Source organism: Cetorhinus maximus, unplaced genomic scaffold (assembly GCF_964194155.1).
Source record: "Cetorhinus maximus unplaced genomic scaffold, sCetMax3.hap1.1 HAP1_SCAFFOLD_1245, whole genome shotgun sequence".
NCBI classification, from domain to species: domain Eukaryota; kingdom Metazoa; phylum Chordata; class Chondrichthyes; order Lamniformes; family Cetorhinidae; genus Cetorhinus; species Cetorhinus maximus.
Genome location: NW_027597187.1, coordinates 12,365 through 31,877, shown reverse-complemented (window position 1 = coordinate 31,877; position 19,513 = coordinate 12,365). Strand labels below are relative to the sequence as shown.

Genomic DNA, 19,513 nt, shown 5'->3' with positions numbered 1-19,513 from the left:
CGGGCCGAGCGGAAGTTGCCGGGGATGTTTTGCAGTCGGTTTCCGGATTATGCAGCGCACCTGGCCCCGCCCTGTAATAAGATAAAGGCGCAACCTGTCCACCCACAACAAATGGAAGAGCAGGTCGCAGAGTCAGGTAATAACCGGGATCAGGAACTGAGGGGAATGCGATTGGTCAACTCTTCTCAAGATTCAATCTCTTTTATAATCGGCAGAGGTTTAAAGATCTGATGAGGGGCTGCTGTCAGGCCTGCTGAGTATTTCCAACGTTTTTATTACTTTTAAAATCAAAGATTGCTGCTATCCACCCAGTGAGCTTTCTCATTTTCCCTCTGACTTGTTCCCGAGCAGCCTCTGTACAGTGGACTTCAGTCCTTTCAATAGTCCTCAAAGAACATTACAGCTGAGTCTTAAATAAAAACAGAAGACGCTGGAAAAACTCAAGCAGGTCTGGCAGCTGCTGTGGAGAGAGAAACAGTGAGTTAACGTTTCTTCTCTGCATGACTTCTTCAGAGCTGAGTCTCATCTTGTCTATATAAAAACAAAAAAACTGCGGATGCTGGAAATCCAAAACAGAAATACCTGGAAAAACTCAGCAGGTCTGGCAGCATCGGCGGAGAAGAACAAAGTTGATGTTTCGAGTCCTCATGACCCTTCAACAGAACAGTTCTTCCCTACAGTCTGAAATACAACTGTTTGCCACTGCTGTCTACTTTCTGACATTAGCCAATGTAGTATCCATGCTGCCATTGCCCCGTTAGGCCCATGGCCTTTAAATTTGCTAACTTGGCAACATCCTCTCCTCGAATGAAGACTCAGTTTTGTCCCAGAGGAATTGTTTTAACTATTTGAGCAGATGGTGGTTGAGGTTTACATGTTGGGTTCCAAGTTCCCTATTTGTTGACTTGAGTGTTTTATTACAGGTATGATCTGGTGGGACTTGTCTTGAGCAGACCCGGAAGTGACCAGAGATTGGGGAAATTTTTTATTTTGAATTTATGCAGTTTTGCCATGGGGAACAGTGCCCTGAAAGCTCACCTGGAAACTGCACAGAAGACAGGGGTGTTCCAGCTCACAGGGAAAGGCCTGAATGAGGTGAGAAGTTGCAGCAAAACAGTGAGAGTTGTGATGTTTGTAATGGACCCTAAAGTTGAGCTGTCTGCGGACTTAGTGATTTCTCATCAAAGTAGCCGTGGATCGTGTTTGTGCCCTAACCATGAGTGCCAGCAGCATGATCGTCAGTGAGGGCTTCACGTTCAACCCTGGATCTTATCCCCTGCTCTCCCTTCATACTTCACTGCAACAATCACGGGACAGTGATGGGGAGCAGCAACCCAGACAGATTCTTCCCTTCACAAAATGAGAAGCACTGAGGCTAATTTGAGTGAGAGACAATGATCCTGTTCTATACGTTCTTAACTTATTTACTGCATATTAAGATAAGGCCAGAACCACAAGTAACCAGGCTTCAGAACATAGGATAGGAGGAGGCCATTCAGCCCTTCGAGCCTCTTCTAGTGCTCGGTTAGATCATGGCTGATCTTTATTTAACTCCAAGTCCTCACCTTCATTCCGTAATCCTTTAAAGCCTTACCTACCAAAAGTCCATCGATCTCGGTCTTGAAATTTTCAGCTGACCCCCAGTCTTGACAGCATTTTGTTGGAGAGAGTTCCACCATCCTTTGTGTGAAGAAATGTTTCTTGAAATCACCATTGAAGAGCCTGGCTCTAATTTTAAGCTTGCGCCCCCTTGTTCTGGACTGGCCCCGCTGGAGGAAATAGTTTCTCTATATCGATCCTATCAAATCCTTTAATCATCTTAAAAACCTTGATCAGATCAGCTCTTAGTCTGTGAGAGAATGGAAACCTAGTGATTGATGTTTCTAATTCTTGGGAACTGAATGTGAAAGTGATTGTTCCTTGTCCATGATGTACTCCATTGATCTGAGGAATGTCAGTAGTTGGAGTGAGACATATTTGTCTCAGCAACTTTAATGCTCGCTTCCATTCTCACTCCCCTTTTATACCCCTCCCATTCCCACTTTGACCTCACTATTTTAGCCTCCTGTGCTGTTCCATTGAAGGTGAACACAAGATACAGGAGCAGCCCTCATTAATCAGCTGTGCAAACTGCAGCCCTTTGATATTAAAGTAATGCTTAGTTACTTCAGTCCTTTACATGCCTGTATTATTCTCCCAGTAGCAGGTGGTTATGGTGGAGATGGTCTCCCAGGAGACCCTTGTTTAGAGTGCGGTATAGGTGGGAGATTCAGGGATTGCCCTTTTTCTCCTTTAGCAATTCTTTAGAAGTTACTGATTTCTGGATTTGTTCTTTTAATATTCAGTTTCCCATGGACCTGCAGAGACTCGCATCGAGTCTAAGGACGATGGATCTGTCAGGAAACAAGATCGAGATCTTGCCTTCTGTCATTGGCCGCTTCACAGCTTTGAAGAGTTTGAATTTGAATAGCAATAAATTGGGTAAGACTCAGTAGACCATCAGTTGTGCACAGCCCAGCCCAGTCCATTCCAGCCCCATGCAACATACATCCTCATTGATACCATTATATCAGACCACCCTGCTCCCTACAGCAATCAGTGCATCCAGCTCACCAATTTTATTCACAATCCTTTGTGTATTTACAAATACACATCTCAAACCACTCTCCATCTACATTTTTTCTTTTAATTGCTCTTCCTCCTGCTTTTTTATAATTTCCCTGTTCTCTCTCACTTTCCTGCATTGGTTGCCCCTTCTCTTCTTTCTACTCCATTATAGTTTAACTCCTCCTCCATATTACTAGTTAGGATACTGTCATTAAGGACACTGGTCTCAGCCTTGTTCAGGTGAAGCCTGTCCATCTGTACAAAGCAATTCTGCCCCAGAACTATGCTCCTACGTTAATTGGTCCCTAATCCCAGGAATTTATATCCTTCTCTCAAACACCGTGTCTCCAGCCCCTGTCTCTCCTGTGCAGATCCCGCCTGCCTCCGAACTGATCCCAGTGCACCCAGAATCTGAGTCCTTCCCTTTCACAGCATGACACCAGGCCCAGAATGACCCAGAACATGAAAGTAGCTCGGTACCTCACTGGTTGGCAGTTCTACCCACTGAACACATCTCTTTCCGTTATCTTGACATGTTTCTCTCTGTCAGCTGTTCTCCCTGACGATGTGGGCAAGCTGAAGAAACTGGAGACTCTGCATCTCAACAGTAACTCACTGAAACAGCTCCCCTCCAGCTTTGGCCAGCTGGCAGCCCTGAAGACCCTGAATCTCTCTGGGAACCAACTTCGGGAGTTCCCACTTCAGCTCTGCCACCTCCGACACCTGGATGTGGTGGATCTGTCCAAGAACCGAATCCAGCGCCTTCCAGATGAATTGGAGCGGTTGCAAGCCATTGAACTCAATGTCAACCAGAACCAGGTCTGTCACTGGCAAGCACTACAACTCAAAAAAAAAAATGGAATAGTGTGACAGGATGAGCAGTGCGCATTAATGTGCACTCTGAACTGTGTGTATTATTAGTTGTTCATGCCAGTCTGTGTACACTATTTGTACACCAGGATCTGTATTGTTGTGCAGTGAGATGTGTATGCTATTACTTCTGTACACTGTGAATTACATATATTAATGCACACACTACAATCTGCATTATTTCTTGTTCTCAGTATAAGCTTAGCACTGTGAGCTATGTCTATTATTAGTTGCAACAGCCTGTGTGCAGACAAAGCCAACATGTATTTGTAAATGGTAATGAACCTAGTTGCATTTTTTTTGAGGGGTTACTGATATTATAAAGGATTTCCTATGAGTGTTATTTATGTAGACTTTCAGAAGGCACTTGATAAGGTTCCACCTAGGATCATTATTGCAAAAACAATTGGAATTGAAGGCAGCCATTGGCTTGTTTAGAGAATTAGGTCAGAGGGAAGTGACAAAGACTGGGAATGATGAGTATGTACTAAAATTGGTAGGTGTGACAAGTGGTGCTCCCAAGGATCTGTACTGGGGTCACAGCTTTTCAGTCTTTATAAATGATTTTGAAGGAGGAATAGAGAGCCACTTTGGACCTACGAAAGATAGATCAGAGCATTTTCTAAATGGTGAGAAACTAGGAACTATGGATGATCAAAGAGAGAGAAAGAGGTTTAGAGGTCCAAATACAGAGATCACTAAAAGCTAGTGGAGAAGTACTAATTGAGAGTTGACCTTCATCGCAAGAGGGCTGGGATACAAAGTGGTGGGAGTTATGCTACCCTCTGGTTAGACCTCATCTGGAGTACTGAGTTCAATGTATCTCAAGGGGTTGTATCAGTTTTACCAAAATGATACAGGGGCTAAAAGGGTTCAATTATGAGATCAGGCTGCATAGGCAAGGCTGGTATTCCTTTAAGTCTAGAAGTTATAGGGGTGATCTAATTGAGGTGTTCGTGATGAATAAAAGATTTGATAGGATAGTTAGAAATAAACTATTCCTTTGATAAGGAAGCCCAGAACAAGGGGGAACAATCTTAAAATTGAGCCAGGTGTTGAGGTGATGTCAGGAAACGCTTCTTCACACAAAAAGCAGTCATGAGGGAAAGGAGTCAGTTGAAAATTTCAAAACAGATAGATAGATCTTTGTTAGGCAAGGGGATTAAGGGTTACAGAACCAAGGTAGGTGAATAGTCAAGATACAAATCAGCCATGATCTAATTGAATGGCAGAACAGACTTGAGTGGCTGAATTGCCTCCTGTACCTAGTAAAGGTTATCCCCAGTATGAACTGTTATTAGTTGTGTGCACTTAATTGTGCACAGTATGAGGGGTATGCATTATTAATTGTAACTGTGACAATATTGATCCTCAAATCAATTGGGCAACCAATGTTTTTCTTCAAAAGCATCAATACAATTTAATTTATTGTACAAACCCATCAGTACAATGTTTTTTGTGAAAAAATGCCATTAATTGTGTACATTGATTCAAAAACCCATACATGGAAGAGGTATGGGTGCAATAGAAGAGCAGTGTGTGCACAGTATGAGGACTGTGCACTACAAGCTGCTAATTTTATGATTTGGTTTGAAGTTTAAAGTAATCATTTTGTGCTTTCAGATCTCTCAGATTTCATCGCACATCTCCCGCTGTCCACGGTTGAAGGTTTTGCGGATTGAAGAGAACTGTTTAGAAATCTCCATGATCCCTGTCAGTATCCTGGCTGACTCCCAGATCTCTCTGCTGGCTGTTGAAGGAAATCTATTTGAAATTAAGAATCTGCGAGATCAGGAGGGTTATGATAAGGTTGGTCACGATGTGTGATGGGCAAGGATTGGTGGTGCTAATGGGATAATCAATACCTGAAACAGGTAGACAGGTACAGGCGTCTGGTTAGTTACTTCTGGCAAAGGATCCCATTTGAAACCCTGACAACATCCCTGGTGCCTGTAGTACACTGGAATTCCTGTGATTTTACTGATTTAGAGCCAAGACCAGGTTTTTACACCTGTACTTTCAGCATCATCAGTGCTTACTTCAAGTTCTCTACAGTGTACCAGGACAGAAACAGGTTCACCCAGTGTGTTTGCTTCATGAGCTATCCACTCTCAATACCACTTTCCTGGGAACCTCCCCATACCCTTTAATATCCCACCTTGTCTAAACCCACTCTCCTGCTTAATCCCTGTATCCTTTGATATCCCATTCATTCCCCATACCTTTTTAATATAAGTCAGTCTAAACCCACTCCTCTAAATTGGCCTAAGTAGGAATGTGAGATTAATGAAGGGAAGGACTTAGGATCTGAAGGGGAAGGGTGATTGAATGGTGGTGTTCTGTTGATGTAACTGAATCCAGAATATTTCAGTTCACCTCTGCCCTGTCAATCTGATGCCAATCTGACTCCAGTGCACGGTCCAAAGTGTGGGGAAGGCTGATAGTTTATAAGAATTTGCAGAAATTGGGCGGCAGGGTGGAGACCTCAGGGATTAGTTCCACCTGAGTGGGCCAAGTATAGGGGCACAGTTCTGCGTGATCACAGGGGTGAAATTATGTGTGGGACAGTAGATTGAGCGAATGACAGTCTATCTGTGACGGTGGGTTGATTCATTGTGACAGACCTGAGTGAGTGAATGGGTGGTTTGCACTCTGATTTGTATTTCTCTTCCCTCAGTATATGGAACGCTTCACAGCAACAAAGAAGAAATTCTCTTGAAGATCCAAGGTCTCTGCCTTAGCCACAGGATGATGGCCCAGCTTACCTGGGCAGCTGGTTAAATGGCAGAAGTAACTTGCAATACACTATACAGTGGAAGTGACTCTGACCCATTGAAGAAAACTGTGGAAGGGCAGTATGATGTGATGCCAAGGGCCCCAGCCCTGCCTGTATTCCAGTTATTGGGGTTAGTAAAGTTGATATGCTGCCTTTAATCTATACTTTAGTGTCTTTAAGCTACTGTGAACATAGGGACACACACAGTCCTGCACACTCCTGACAGAATCCACTACAGTTGCACCTTGTATGAACAGTTGCACTTTGCACATGACTTCCTGAGTTGGGAAAGGGGCTGGAATTATGTTAGGTTAGGGAGATGGCTTGGGTAACTTGACTGTTCTTCACTGTATTTCCTACTCCCATAACTGGAGCTCTATTCAGCTTGAATCTGTGATTTGCTGATAGAGACTGCTGCCTGGGATCAGGACTGGTATCTATGCTGACAAGGCTCAGCATTCTTGGTTAAAGGTGATGGTGCAGCTACAGCCCCTGTTCCAACTTCTTGTTGCTGAGTTCTGGCTCCATTCCATCCATCATTTCAAACAGCATTGTGTATATATAAAATAAAATACTTACATATAAAATGCTTTCTTGTTAGTTTTTTCCACCCCCCCCACCCACTGGCCGCCTTTTTGATTTGACAAGTGTTCAGCAGCAGGGAACTCTGTGGCAGGACAAGGGCAAAGGTTTCCTCTAGCTTGCCCTGACGCTCAGCCTGACCAGGAAGGCCAGCCAGATCAATCACCGCTTGTTTAGGTAAGAGACCCACAAGACAAAATGCAGGATCCCTAAGAACATTTAGGATGGTGAGAGGAACCTGGAATTCAGCAATGCCCCTTATAATTGCACCAGAACAGAAATCATTCAATTCTTCAGGAACTTTGAAAATGTGAAGCACAATAAACATCAGGAACATTTTCCCTGCCAGAAATGAGCTATTGTGGCCTGTTGATTTGGTTATTACTATGGAAATTTATGGAAACTTAGGAATGGCTAAATGAAGCAACTAAGATACCAGCTGTAGGGAAAGTGCTAAGTGGGGGAGATAACAATTAAATGCTTTTAATTTAATGAGTAGCACATTTAACCAATGTTCACAAACTCTATGGGCCTGACAGTCCTGATCTGGTACAATGTCAAGTTTTACTTCAGTCACGATTTCATCAGGAGGATCAAATTTTATTTCTTTAAGAAAAGAAATGAGATGTTTTAAGGTATAAAGAGTCAGGTTGCAGTTAGTAATCACATTATTTCTATTAAACATCATTACTTCCCAATGAGTTCAATGCAATTGGAGAGTAGAGAAATGATTAAATGTGCAAAATATATATTACAGCAAGCCGCGAGCACTGGAAAGAGTCTGTTCAGCCCTAACCACCACTCATAGTTTTTCTTCTGTTCACGAGTAATCGATAGCAATTGATGATGTGAAGCTGCAAGAGGCACTGACTGAAGACCAGGCCTTAATGTAGAGAATCCTGGCGGCTTTGCCCAACCAGCACAGGCACATGCAGGTCATCTTACTATTTTGTTCCCACCTTTGTAATTTGATGGTTTGCTCTTGCAGCTGGGCCTGTGGTCACTGATTTTACTCCACTGTGGAGTTTATCGTGGTTCTCAGCTCTCTCCTCACATTGCTGGAAAGGCAGGTGGCTCACCTTATTGGTGCAAGACTACTATCATAATCCAGCTGCTACAGTGCCCTGGTTGCAGGCTTATTCGCTGAAGGCTCATTCTTTGGGGCCAATGTGGTTGAGGTTGATAGGAAGATGTGATTGAAGCAGATGGGAAATCCAAATTGCTGGTGCCCATCTAGTTTAGGGCAAGGTTTAAGATTGATGGGCATGCCTAGTCACAGTGGCTTGTGTACTATAAATTTGACAAGAAAGCTCATGATCTAGGGTGGATAGGAATACTAAAGCCAGGAAGAAGTCGGGGGGGCGAGGGGGCGCGGTTTTAGATTGACAGAAAGGCCCAGACCCCAGGTGCTTTGATATGAAGCAGCATTTCCAGAGTCACTGTCAAGCAGCAGCACTTTTCAAATCGGGTTCAATTCCCTCTCAAAAATCACTCAGTTCTCTCACTGTCCGAGATCCAGCGAACTCATATCCTAGCTCTTTCAGTCTGTGTTCCCCTCCCATAAAATGAAGCTCGATTTCTGAGGCAGAACTAAAATGTGCTTCGCACTGCAGAAATAGGATTGTTATTAAACCTTCTGAGTTGTCAAATTAAGTATGGTTAAAAACTGGCAATGCATTCACAGCTAAAACAAGAGCAAGGGTGAGGAAACAGAATAATCAGAGGAAGGGTAGGGAGACACTGAGGCTGTAGATATCTGGATTATTGCCATGACCCAGAGATGAGGTGCCATTACTGAAGTGGGTTGAATCATTGTAACTCTCAATATGAGTGCATCACAATCAAACTGCAAAAATAAAGTCATTCTGGATCATGTACTCCTGTAAACTACTCCTCATTCTTCCTTCAGACCAACATTATCCTCTGGTATTGGTCAATGCAGCTTTTGTCTGAAATATTTAGTTTAAATGAATATTAGATAATATAGATATTTAAAAATAATCTAGTAGAATCTGATTGGAGGCCGAGAGGAAAAGATAGAGCAGACAAACACAGCAAGAGATTGGATGAAAAAAGAGAGACCAGTCTCCCTGATATTGCTATTTTGGACCGCCCACAGCTCCCAGTTTTGATCCTTGCAGTCAGTCCTTCACAGTCGTTACATCGGTAGTCAACAAATGGACACGGAAGTGTACAAAAAAATGCACTGCTGACAAAAGCCATTTAAACTTGAGGCCAGTGGGTGGACGATGGAAGAGAAAAAAAAAATCAGTCACTTCTTTGGACACAGCCCTGACTGGCTCCAGAATCCGGCTGGTAGACTACACTGATCAAAAACGCTGGGAGTCACTTGGTAGCAATGCAGATCTTACACTAATTCACAGAGTCAGCTCATTGGGAGAAATTGAGATGTAAGAAGGCACAATGACTCCCATGGAAAGGGACACAGAAATCAGATGAGGTGAAGCTGTACATTCAAGGTTCCATGTTACTTTTTGATGAGTTTGTTTGCTGTCAGGTTGGCATCATCGATCCGAGCTTTGTTGGCATCAGCCTGTTGAACACAGAGAGAGTCAGCGCCAGCTCACCTTGTGCACACACCCCTTCCCCATACCAATTGCACACGGAGAACTAAGTTTACTGTTCCCATCTGATAGGATTTTATTGAGTTTAAAAAAACTTTATGAAGATAAAACGCAAGACATAAGTTCACAACCAGCTGCAGCTAAAATCCACATCACAGCCCAACTCAATATAGGAACAGGAGTAGACCATTCTACACTTAGAGCCTGTTCACTACTTAATTAGATTGTGGCTGACCTGTATCTCAACTCTATTTGCCTGCCTTAATACCATAGCCTAACAAAGTACATCAGTCTCAGTTGTGAAATTTTCAACTGAGCCTCAGCATCCACAGCCTTTTGGGGGTAAAGAATTCTTCTATGAAGAAGTGATTCTGAAATCACTCTAGAAGGCTCTAGCTCTAAGTTTACGGCCCTTGATATGGATTCCCTCACCAGAGGAAATGGTTTCTTCCCCTCTATTCTGTTGAATCCTTTAATCATTTTAAAACACATCAATTAGATAACCCTTTAATCTATTCAAAGGAATACAAGCCTAGTCTACTTAACTTGCCCTCAATTTAATTCCTATAGCCCCAGTATCATTCTGGTGAATCTGCACTGCATTCCCTGAGGCTGATATAACCTTCCTGAGATGTTGTGCCCAGAACTAAGCACAGGACTCTAGATGCAGTTTAACTAGAGCCGTTGTACAATGTAGTGTAACTTCTACCCCTTTGTAACAATATAAATGTTGTTAATCCAATCCAGGCTGGAGGGAGGAGCCAAGCCACACAAACAAGCACAACATGCAATCTGCTATTATCTCTATGACTCATTATTTTTAGATATGTCCAAGTTCTTCAAATCCTGGGAGCTCTATGAACTGCTTGTAGGTGTATTAAGTGAAAAACTGTTCAACCAAGTTAAGACAAATATATCTTGTTACATATAGTGTTCCTCAGAAGTGAATAGGTTAGACCAATTAGAAGTCACATACAACTGACAAGATGAAGAAACCTATAAAAACCGTCCACAAAACAATAGCTTAGCATATTTTGCTTTTCCTGCAAGGAATAGGCTAGCATAGCTTTTACAAAAATAGATATTTTCCATAATGTACTATACATTCACTTGGTCATCTTCTAACTAAAGACCTGAATGAGGCCTGATGAGATTCTCTAGGGTGGGCCCAGTAACTATAGTAATTTAAGGATGGGTTTCCTGTTTGCTATCCTGGGCTTGTTACCTTGCTCTCAAGAGATACTCAAGACCAAAGGGAGCTACGACTTGCTCTGTAAGAGTAATCTACTGTATAGAAGGCTTAGCATTGAGGAAAGAGGAGGAAAACACAGCAAGTACCTTCTCAGCAATGTTACCGATCTTTTTGTTCTGGGCATCTATTTCGTTGCCCATGTCAATGGCCATGCTTTTCAAGTTTCCGATGATACTGCCCACTTGGTGCAGGTTGTCTTCCATTTCGTCCTCTCGAGAGTCATTGGTTACCCTGAAATGGAACCAAAATTCTCAGGTTATTTCTATCTGATGTTGGTGACTTGGTGTAATGAATGCTTCTCCATCATCTGCCTTTGTTATTAAAACAAATTCACTAGTGGGGCTCTAGCAATCAGGGGTTGTAGGGGAGAGAAATTAGTAAGGAGGTGGATTCTTCACTCTGGAAGAGTGCAAAGATCTCCCAAACGGAAGAGCAGGGGCGAAAATGGGGTGCCCACTCTCCTCCTTCGGAAGGGGGTGTTGATAAGGATTGAGAGGTTGTGTCTTCTCTCCTCCTGAGTCAGGGGTGGAAAGGTCATGCTGCCTTGAGGGACAGTGGAAGAAAAGGGGTGAAAAGATCGTGCACCTTTTCTCTCACAAAGTAGAGGTGGAAAGGCTGTGCCTGCTGCCTCCATTGGAGATCAGTGCTAAAAGAGCAGTTTGTCTGCTCACCAATTACAGCATGTAAGGAGTCCCAAGTGGCTTGTGTATGTGACCACTGCTATGCTCTGGTTTTTAAACAGTGATGTAACCCCGCCCTGGCTACCTGGTAACGTAGCCTTCTCCTTCACCGCCCTGCCTGGTCATCTCATGGTTGTTGTGCATGTTGCCTGGCTGACTGGAGACAACTCTGCCTGTGTTCCCATCAGAATCACTACCCCAGGCTTTCTTGTATGCATCCTGCATCTCGAAGTTCTTCACCCTGAGAGAGAGAGAGAGAGAGAGAGATAGCCATGTGACATGAGTTATTGAAGGATTCACATCCAGTCATCTCTGTTGAAGAGGGAGGTAGATGTTTCCCCTATTTCATTACAACAATGACTATACACAAAGTACTACATTGCTTGTTTCCCCTATTTCATTACAACAATGACTATACACAAAGTACTTCATTGGTTGTGGAACCCATTGGGACATTGAGGATGTGAAGTGCGGTGTATAAATATATGTTTTTCTCTTAAATGAATAGTGTCTGCTGTAGCTGCAAGCAATCTCCTCTTCCTGTGCCCTGCTGCTCTCCCCAACAGTCTGCAATCTGGAGATCCTTTCCAAAATGATAATCCCCTCTAGGGCTATCGACGGCTGGGAGTTGGCCTCCACAGGCCCTGGTCCTGCCCCCTGCCACCTCACTCAGGGGACCATCTTTCACACTTCAGCCCAATTGAATGTCCAATTTGGTGCTCACTAAACAGTCCCTAACAGGGTCAAAGAACAGGGACCTGGCTGCTTTCTCCCCATCCCTGATACAATGGCACACGGGCTTATCACGGTGACCTGACTGATATCAGCTAACTCAGCACAGACCAGGGACTAAACCAGATATTGTCCGAGGCTGGTTGATCAGTTACACTCTGCCCATCACCAGCTGAACCATAAGGTACTTGTACAATTGAGAATAACCCACAAATACTTTAGGGACACACTGAAAAGGCTAATATCGGACTACTGGAAAAAGGTAAATGGAGCATCTTAAAAACGGAGTGGATGATCCAGGAAATTCTGCACTGCGGCAAGTTCTAGAATCGGTCATCAAGGTCAAGCTAGCAAGGCTTTTAGGGAGACGCAAACTAATGAGCAAGTGTCAGCATGGGTTTACACTAGGAATGTCAGGGCAACCCAATGTACGGGACCATTGACAAATAACTAGTGATGAATTTGAGATCATGAGGTTGACTGTTTCATGGATTTTAGAGCTTTTCATAAGAAGCCAAATGGAAAACGTGTGGAAGAAATCTGGTGATGATACACAAATGTAGAAAATCAGGGTGGGATAATTAGGAAACAATCTATGAATGAACATTGTGCGTGGAGGTTCAGTGTAAATGGGAATATTTCTGGAGGGGTGCTTTGAATGGGAATGCTTCTGGGTGGGGTGGAGGGGGAAGGTGGTCAGTGTTGAGACTGATTTAACAATTTTTCTAATGACCTGGAAGAGGAAGCTTCATATTTGGCAGATGGCACCACTGTTGCCAATGGGTGAAGGGGTAGATGATGGGAACCAGCTACAAGGAGACTTAAACGATGACTTCTTGGTCAGTCAAATCACTCCCAGCTCAAGGTTTTATCCAGATTGTCTGCTACCTGAAGCTCACTTCACAACCTTTCATGTGAAACTTCATTATGGACTTTGTCTCTAGTCTCACTTTAGCACAATTAGTCATATTAAATCAATTTCAGAGATTTTGTTGGTTTTGAACCAGTCTAGAACCTACCCAGCAAGAGATGTGAAAATCATCATGTCTACTGGTGGAGTCTCCAAAGACGACTGGCTGCTGTTCCTGTCCTTTCTAGTCAATACGTGTGGGAAGTAATCACTTAGTATTTTATCTCACGATTTACAGAAGAATTTCTTCCTGTTAGGTTTGGTTATTCAACACTGCTCATTCCCAGTTCCTTCTCTGTTCCCCCATTTCTTGACATTCTGTTGGTGGTTTCAGTATTTCTTGCAGTAATTCCCTTCATCCTTCTCCCTACACATTTTGACTTGAGCATGTAATCCAGGCTGATACATTAGTGCAATAATTAGCGATTGCTGGACTGTTGGAGGTCTTTCAGATGAAACGTTAACCCGAGGCCCTGTCAGGTGGACACGATCCCATGGCAAAATGTCAAAACAGAATAGGGGGATCTTTACTGTGTCCTGGCCAATATTTATCCCTCAATCAAAAAACATATTTGGTCATTATCACATGGCTGTTTGTGAAGGTCTTGCTTTGCATTGATGGGCTACAACAGTGACTACATTGCAAGAAGTACTTCACTGAATGTGAAGCACTTTCTGACATAGAAGTTGTGAAAGATGATGTAGAAACGTTAAGTTCTTTGTTTTAACGGTACAGGATTGCAACACTTACACAATTAAGCAGGCACACATCAGGCTCATGCAGGATGCAGTTAAACGTACCACCTACTCAATATGTAGACATGATCCCCAAATCAGACGTGTTCTCCATGTCAGATTCCACGGTGTACGTCATTGACTGGCTCCCACTTTCCACTCAGGTTTATATTAAGGTTAATCTCCAACGAATGAAGCATAGGGAGGAAAAAGGGGGTAGGGGAGAAGAGGGCGAATGAGATAAAGAGAGCAAGAAAATGAACTCAAAAGATCAGACATTATAGGTAGAGCAGTGTTACTGAAGATTCCAGCATTACAGAAAACAGCTTTGAGCACTCCTCCTGAGCTGCTCACTGATGTTAGAATCCTGTCAGCCACAGCTCGATTTGGTTAACCAGTTAATGGACAGTGGTAGCAAAAGCAAACAGATTGTGATTGTTAGAACTGATTGTTTCAGTTAGCTGAATTCTGACTAGGAGAAAGGAGTTAGTTTGACACAACAAGCCCAAAACTCAATCATCACACTTCATGCTGAGCATGTCACACGTTAACCACAGCTGCTGTTCCAAAGCTTGAATACTGATGAGACTCCTTTGGTCTTAAAGCTACATTCTGTCCAATTTACAAGTCACGTTTGCATAAACTTTACATAAATAATCAGCATGAAGCAAATCTACTGGCAGCTTCCATCACCCAGTGTCTGCTGCGACATAGCAACTGACACCAAGTTAAGGGCAGATAACCAGTCAGCCCTCAACACAGCAACAGCACCAACTGGGTTGGCAGCTACACCACAGCTTAAATACAGAGTAAAGTTCCCACAACACTGTTCCAACATTATTCCTTAACCCTTGCAACATGTCCATCTGTAACTGTGTGAAACAGCCACTGCCCAGACATATCCTTCGAACAATTTTAATCTCTCAATTTTAACATCTGGGATTTAATTTGAAGGACAATGACTGTTGTCTTGCCTGGACTGAAAGCACTGCATTCTTTTCCCACTGTTATGTATTGTCAGCTGCAGCTTATTTGTATTATTTCCACCTCAGAGTCAGAAGGTTGAGAGTTCCATTCCAGAGACCTGAGCACATAATCTAGGCTGACATTCCAGTGTAGTACCGATGGAGTGCTGCACTGTCAGAGGTGCCATCTTTTGGATGAAATGTTAAACAGAGGCCCTATGTGCCCTCTCAGGTGGATGCAAAAGATCTCACGGTACTATTTCAAATAAGATCAGGAGAGTTCTCCTCAGTATCCCAGCCACTATCCCTCAACCAGCATCACTAAAACCGATTATCCAGTCATTATCACATTGCTGTTTGTGGGAGCTTGCAGTGCACAAACTGACTGCCGCATTTCCTACATTACAATAGCGACTGCACTCCAAAAGTACTTCACTGTCTGTAACTTTGCAATATCCCACAGTCATGAAAGGCGAGATATAAATGCAAGTCTTTTTTTGTACCCTGGTTTGGTTGGGAACTGAGAGTCAGTTGGAAGCCATTCACTGATGCCCAGTGACACCTACCTACTGCAAGGACACACACACAGGCCACAACATTTAGTGAGGTCGGTCAGGTTTTTCTCCGCCTCCTTCATATCCTGATTGATCTGATCCAGCCCCTCGTCGATGCGCCTCAGTTGTTCTAAACAAAAACAGCACATAGTCGCAAAGTCAGGTGTCTGTGGAGCAGCTGAACTGCTCTCGGTCTGTTTCCCTCCCAGATCCCACAATCATCCCAATTTAACTGCATGAAACTTTAGAATGCCACGAAGTGCAAAATGTAAAACTTCCTCCCCACACACATGCTTCATCTGTCTTGTGTCCATGACATTTTTGTCAAATCTCTCGAGCTTCCACCTATCCCTGACCTATTTTGCTCCACACCACTAACCCCACCCGACCCCCCCCAAATCAACAGTATAAAACCCATCGTATTTCTACCTCTCTTCAGCTCTGAAGAAGAGTCATGCGGACTTGAAACATTAATTCTGTTTCTCTCTCCACAGATGCTGCCAGGCCTGTTGAGTTTTTCCAGCATTTTCTGTTTTTACTTCATCTGTCTGATTATCCGAACAGTTCTGTCAAGGGGCATAGTCTGCTTCCCCATAATGGGAACAACCCAGTAGGAGATCAAGCTCACTCCATGTAGGAGTCAGCGTGTGGCCATGTGTGACAACAAGCAATACTCCCCCTCTCCACTGTCACTCCTGTTCAGCCAACTCTCCCCCCCCAGCCTGAAAGGTGTGGGGGTTGTTGGGGAACGTAACTTCCCTTTTAAATGTTTAAACTCAGAAGAAGGAACAATAAGATAAGAAGTTTCTCTCCATTAGACGGCCCAACAGTTGAGTAGACGAAGCATACAGAACCGGTGGCAAGGACCCACACAATAATCTGCCCCCATCAGCCCAACTGTTCTAAAGGAAACTGTGCCTGTTGTTCAGTGCAGGGCCACTCCCAAGTTCCTTGTCCTACTCTTCCCTGCAAGCATGGGCCCATGCTATCCAGCCCTGGGACCTGTGCAGCAATAACACCGGCCAGCATCCCCACCCACACTAGTCCCCGGGTCCCACCCCCTTGCTGATTATAAGGCAGAACTACTTACTCACCTCCCTGCTCATCCAGCATGATCATAGTCTTGCCACCAGCGTCTCTGCTCTGAAACAAAAGGAAGAATCAGGACACTTATAATCAGAGGAGAGGGCTGCACAGTAGCGGAGACTTTAACAGAGTGTGCATGGCCAATGCTATCACAGAGCTTGATTCTCCACATCCACCATTGGATGAATTGTGTCAGAATTAATGAAAACAAAGTATAGGCATTCCCTCTGCATCTCCACCACCCATACCCAAAGTGCCACTGTGCAGTTTAAGAGCCCAGAAACTCAAGGATTTGTCTATCCATCTCCAGCCTCTGCTTCAAATTCTCAATAAGCCCATCACTTCATTTAAGTGTCATAATATTCACACTGGGACGACTGTCTGAAGAGTCAAAATAACCCCAAGACCACATGGTTGGTTGAGGTAGATTGTAAACTGACGAATACTTCGCTAGCTCTTCACCTGCAGTGTACTCCTTCATTAAGCACTTCTGCTCTTCCCTTTCTCTGATACTTAACCAATAAAACCCATGGAATTAAAGGGGTAATGGCAGCGTGGATACTACATTGGCTATGGGACAGAAAGCAGAGAGCAGTGGCGAATGGTTGTTTATCAGAATGGAGGTAAGTATGCAATGGGGTTCCCCAGGGATCAGTGTTCTTTTTAATACGTGTCAATGACCTGGTCTTGGGATTACAGGGCATAATTTTAAAGTTTGTAGGTGGCACGATACACAGAAATGTAGTAAACATTGAGGAGGATAGACTTCAAAAGGATATAGACTGGTGAAATGAGCAGGGACATGGCAGATGAAATTTAACACACAAAAGTGTGAAGTGATGTGTTTCAATAGGAAGAACGAGGAGAAGCAATATAAAATAAATGGTACAATTTTAAAGCAGTTGCAGAAACAGAATCCTGAGGGTGTATGAACACAAATCTCTTAAGGTGGCAAGACAAGTTGAGAAGGTTGTTTAAAATAAAAGCATACAGCTTTATAAACAGCGATAAAGTACAAAAGCAAGGAAGTTATACTAAACCTTTATAAATAACTGATCAGCTGGAATATTCTGGCCACCACAATATGGCAAGAATGCAGAGAAGAATTACTAGATTGGTAGCAAGGATAATGGGAAAGACAGGGAATGCTGGGAGTAGAGAAGGTTAAGGGGAGATTTAGAAGTGCTCAAAATTGAGAATTGTCATTGAGTAAATAAAGAAAAGCTGTTTCCACTGGTAGGATGGTCAGTTATCAGAGGATGCAGGTTCAACACAATTGGTAAAAGAACCAGAGGGAGATGATTTTTTTTTAAATGCAGCAAGTTATGATGATCTGGCATACACAGTCTGAAAGAGTGGTGGAAGCAGAGTCAATAATAACTTTCAAAAGGGAATTGGATATGTTTGAAGGGAAAAAAATACAGGGCTATGGGGAATTGGATAGCTCTTTCATAGTGTTTTGATGCACTGAATGACCTCCTTTGGTGCTGTGGTGCTACAAGATTCAGAAAATATTTTGAGAGAATTGTGCAAACCTGGTGACCAGACTGTTCAGAACAACGAGCTTATGGGAGGTGTTTAATATTATAACCACGGACATCAGAATTTATGATGGCAAAAAGCTTGAAGGGCAACAAGAATATTATACGAAGAAATCTAGTGGCAGGAGCAAGGGGTGCATGCAAACACAAGAGTTTTAATATTGATAGATAGGCAAGCACAACTGTGCCTGATCGGCTCGAGCCTGCTCCTCCCCTGACTGACAACCCCTGCCCCACCACCACGGTTCCTGGAAAGCTGCAACAATAGCATTTCTAGTGCACATCAGCAGCAGTATTAAGCCTGACCAATGCCTGCTCCAGAGTCGCAGTACAGACTGTTGACTGGTCCCTGTCACCCAGCACCATGACCCCCGACAGGCCCCCATCGCCCAGCGCTAAGCACTGCCAGGCCAACAAAAGATGTAGTTCAACTTTACCTCCTCCGCCATCTGCAGCATCCGCCGGGTGCTCTCCAGGGACTGTGAATAGAGGAACAGAAATCATTGTGCTGGCAGCACTATCTGACACAAACCAACAGCTTGATATTCACTAGTTCTGATAGTTTGTACTTCTATAGCTTTACTGCTGGATTCTGCACTGAATGTTTGGCAGTCAGCCCCCTTCAGAAATTAAACAAACCCAGGACAGTTAGAAAGGCTAAGCCAGAGCAGCCGGTGCTGAACCAAGGACACTATCATGTGGCGCATGCCTGACTGAGTCCAGCATAGTCGACATTTGGGACGGCAGCAAGTTGTTGGGATGGGGACATTAACTCAGTGCTGGTGAACTGTTTTGCCCAAGAAGCGAGTTGATCTCAGCTGGGAAAGCATTAGAGGTACTGACGTGCCTCTCAGAGTTCTGATGGGCAGCTACTCTAAAACAAGTGACCCCTGTTTGAAAGTGAGGGCTGATGAGGACAGAATTGGACTCAGTTGTGCTGCCTGACATGAATAATTGGATACCATTAACCATCTGCTGTGGTACTGGAGGGAGTCAAGACCCCAGCCTGAAGAATTCCACAGTCCTCCTTCCACTGCCCATCTTAGAGAGGTTCATAGGAAAAAAGGGGGAAAGTTTTAAATCAATAAAAATCCTAGTGAAGAACACATCCTCAGCCAGCCCAACTCTTCCACAGTTTGCTTTCAACTGAAACCTCACCCCTCACCTCAGACTCACCTCATCTGTCACCTGGTTTGCTCGGGCCTGTATATCCTCAACAGACATGTCTGCCGTGCTGATCTGTCCAAACCTGTAAGGGAGAGAGAGAGGTGTGAATCAAAACCAGATGTCGTCCTTCCTGAGGTTTGGGAAGAGTTATGCCAAACTATGCTTCCTCAGCATTGTGACTGTTGCAAATACTAGTGTGGGTAGCAGCTCAGCTTTTCTCAACACAGGCTTGGAAAGATGTTGCATCTATTCACTGCTGAAAGGGTGGTAGAGGCAGATACCCTCATAATATTTAACAAGTATTTGAATATGTACTTGTGATGCCTAGTGCTGGAAAATGGGATTAGAATAGTTAGGTGCAAAATACTGCGGATGCTGGAAATCTGAAACAAAAATACCTGGAAAAACTCAGCAGGTCTGACAGCATCTGCAGTGAGGAACACGGTTAACGTTTTGAGTCCGTATGACTCT

At 43.7% G+C, this 19,513-nt stretch overlaps 2 protein-coding genes across 2 annotated transcripts; one reads left to right on the top strand and one right to left on the bottom strand.

Annotated features, from left to right (window-relative positions):
- Position 1: 1 nt before the first annotated feature.
- On the top strand, positions 2–6,840 carry lrrc57 (leucine rich repeat containing 57). Its single transcript, XM_078536474.1, has 6 exons — positions 2–136; positions 924–1,095; positions 2,346–2,481; positions 3,158–3,426; positions 5,101–5,286; positions 6,155–6,840. The coding sequence occupies exons 2-6, from the start codon at positions 1,012–1,014 to the stop codon at positions 6,194–6,196; spliced, it is 717 nt and encodes a 238-aa protein (XP_078392600.1). The 5' UTR covers positions 2–136; positions 924–1,011; the 3' UTR covers positions 6,197–6,840.
- Positions 6,841–7,450: 610 nt separating this feature from the next.
- On the bottom strand, positions 7,451–19,122 carry LOC144675956 (synaptosomal-associated protein 23-like). Its single transcript, XM_078536475.1, has 7 exons — positions 19,052–19,122; positions 18,313–18,354; positions 16,343–16,391; positions 15,261–15,378; positions 11,438–11,593; positions 10,759–10,903; positions 7,451–9,389 (listed from the first exon to the last, which is right to left on the bottom strand). Exons 1-7 carry the CDS (start codon positions 19,097–19,099, stop codon positions 9,324–9,326), a joined length of 624 nt encoding a protein of 207 aa, XP_078392601.1. The 5' UTR covers positions 19,100–19,122; the 3' UTR covers positions 7,451–9,323.
- Between the last annotated feature and the right edge of the window lie 391 nt (positions 19,123–19,513).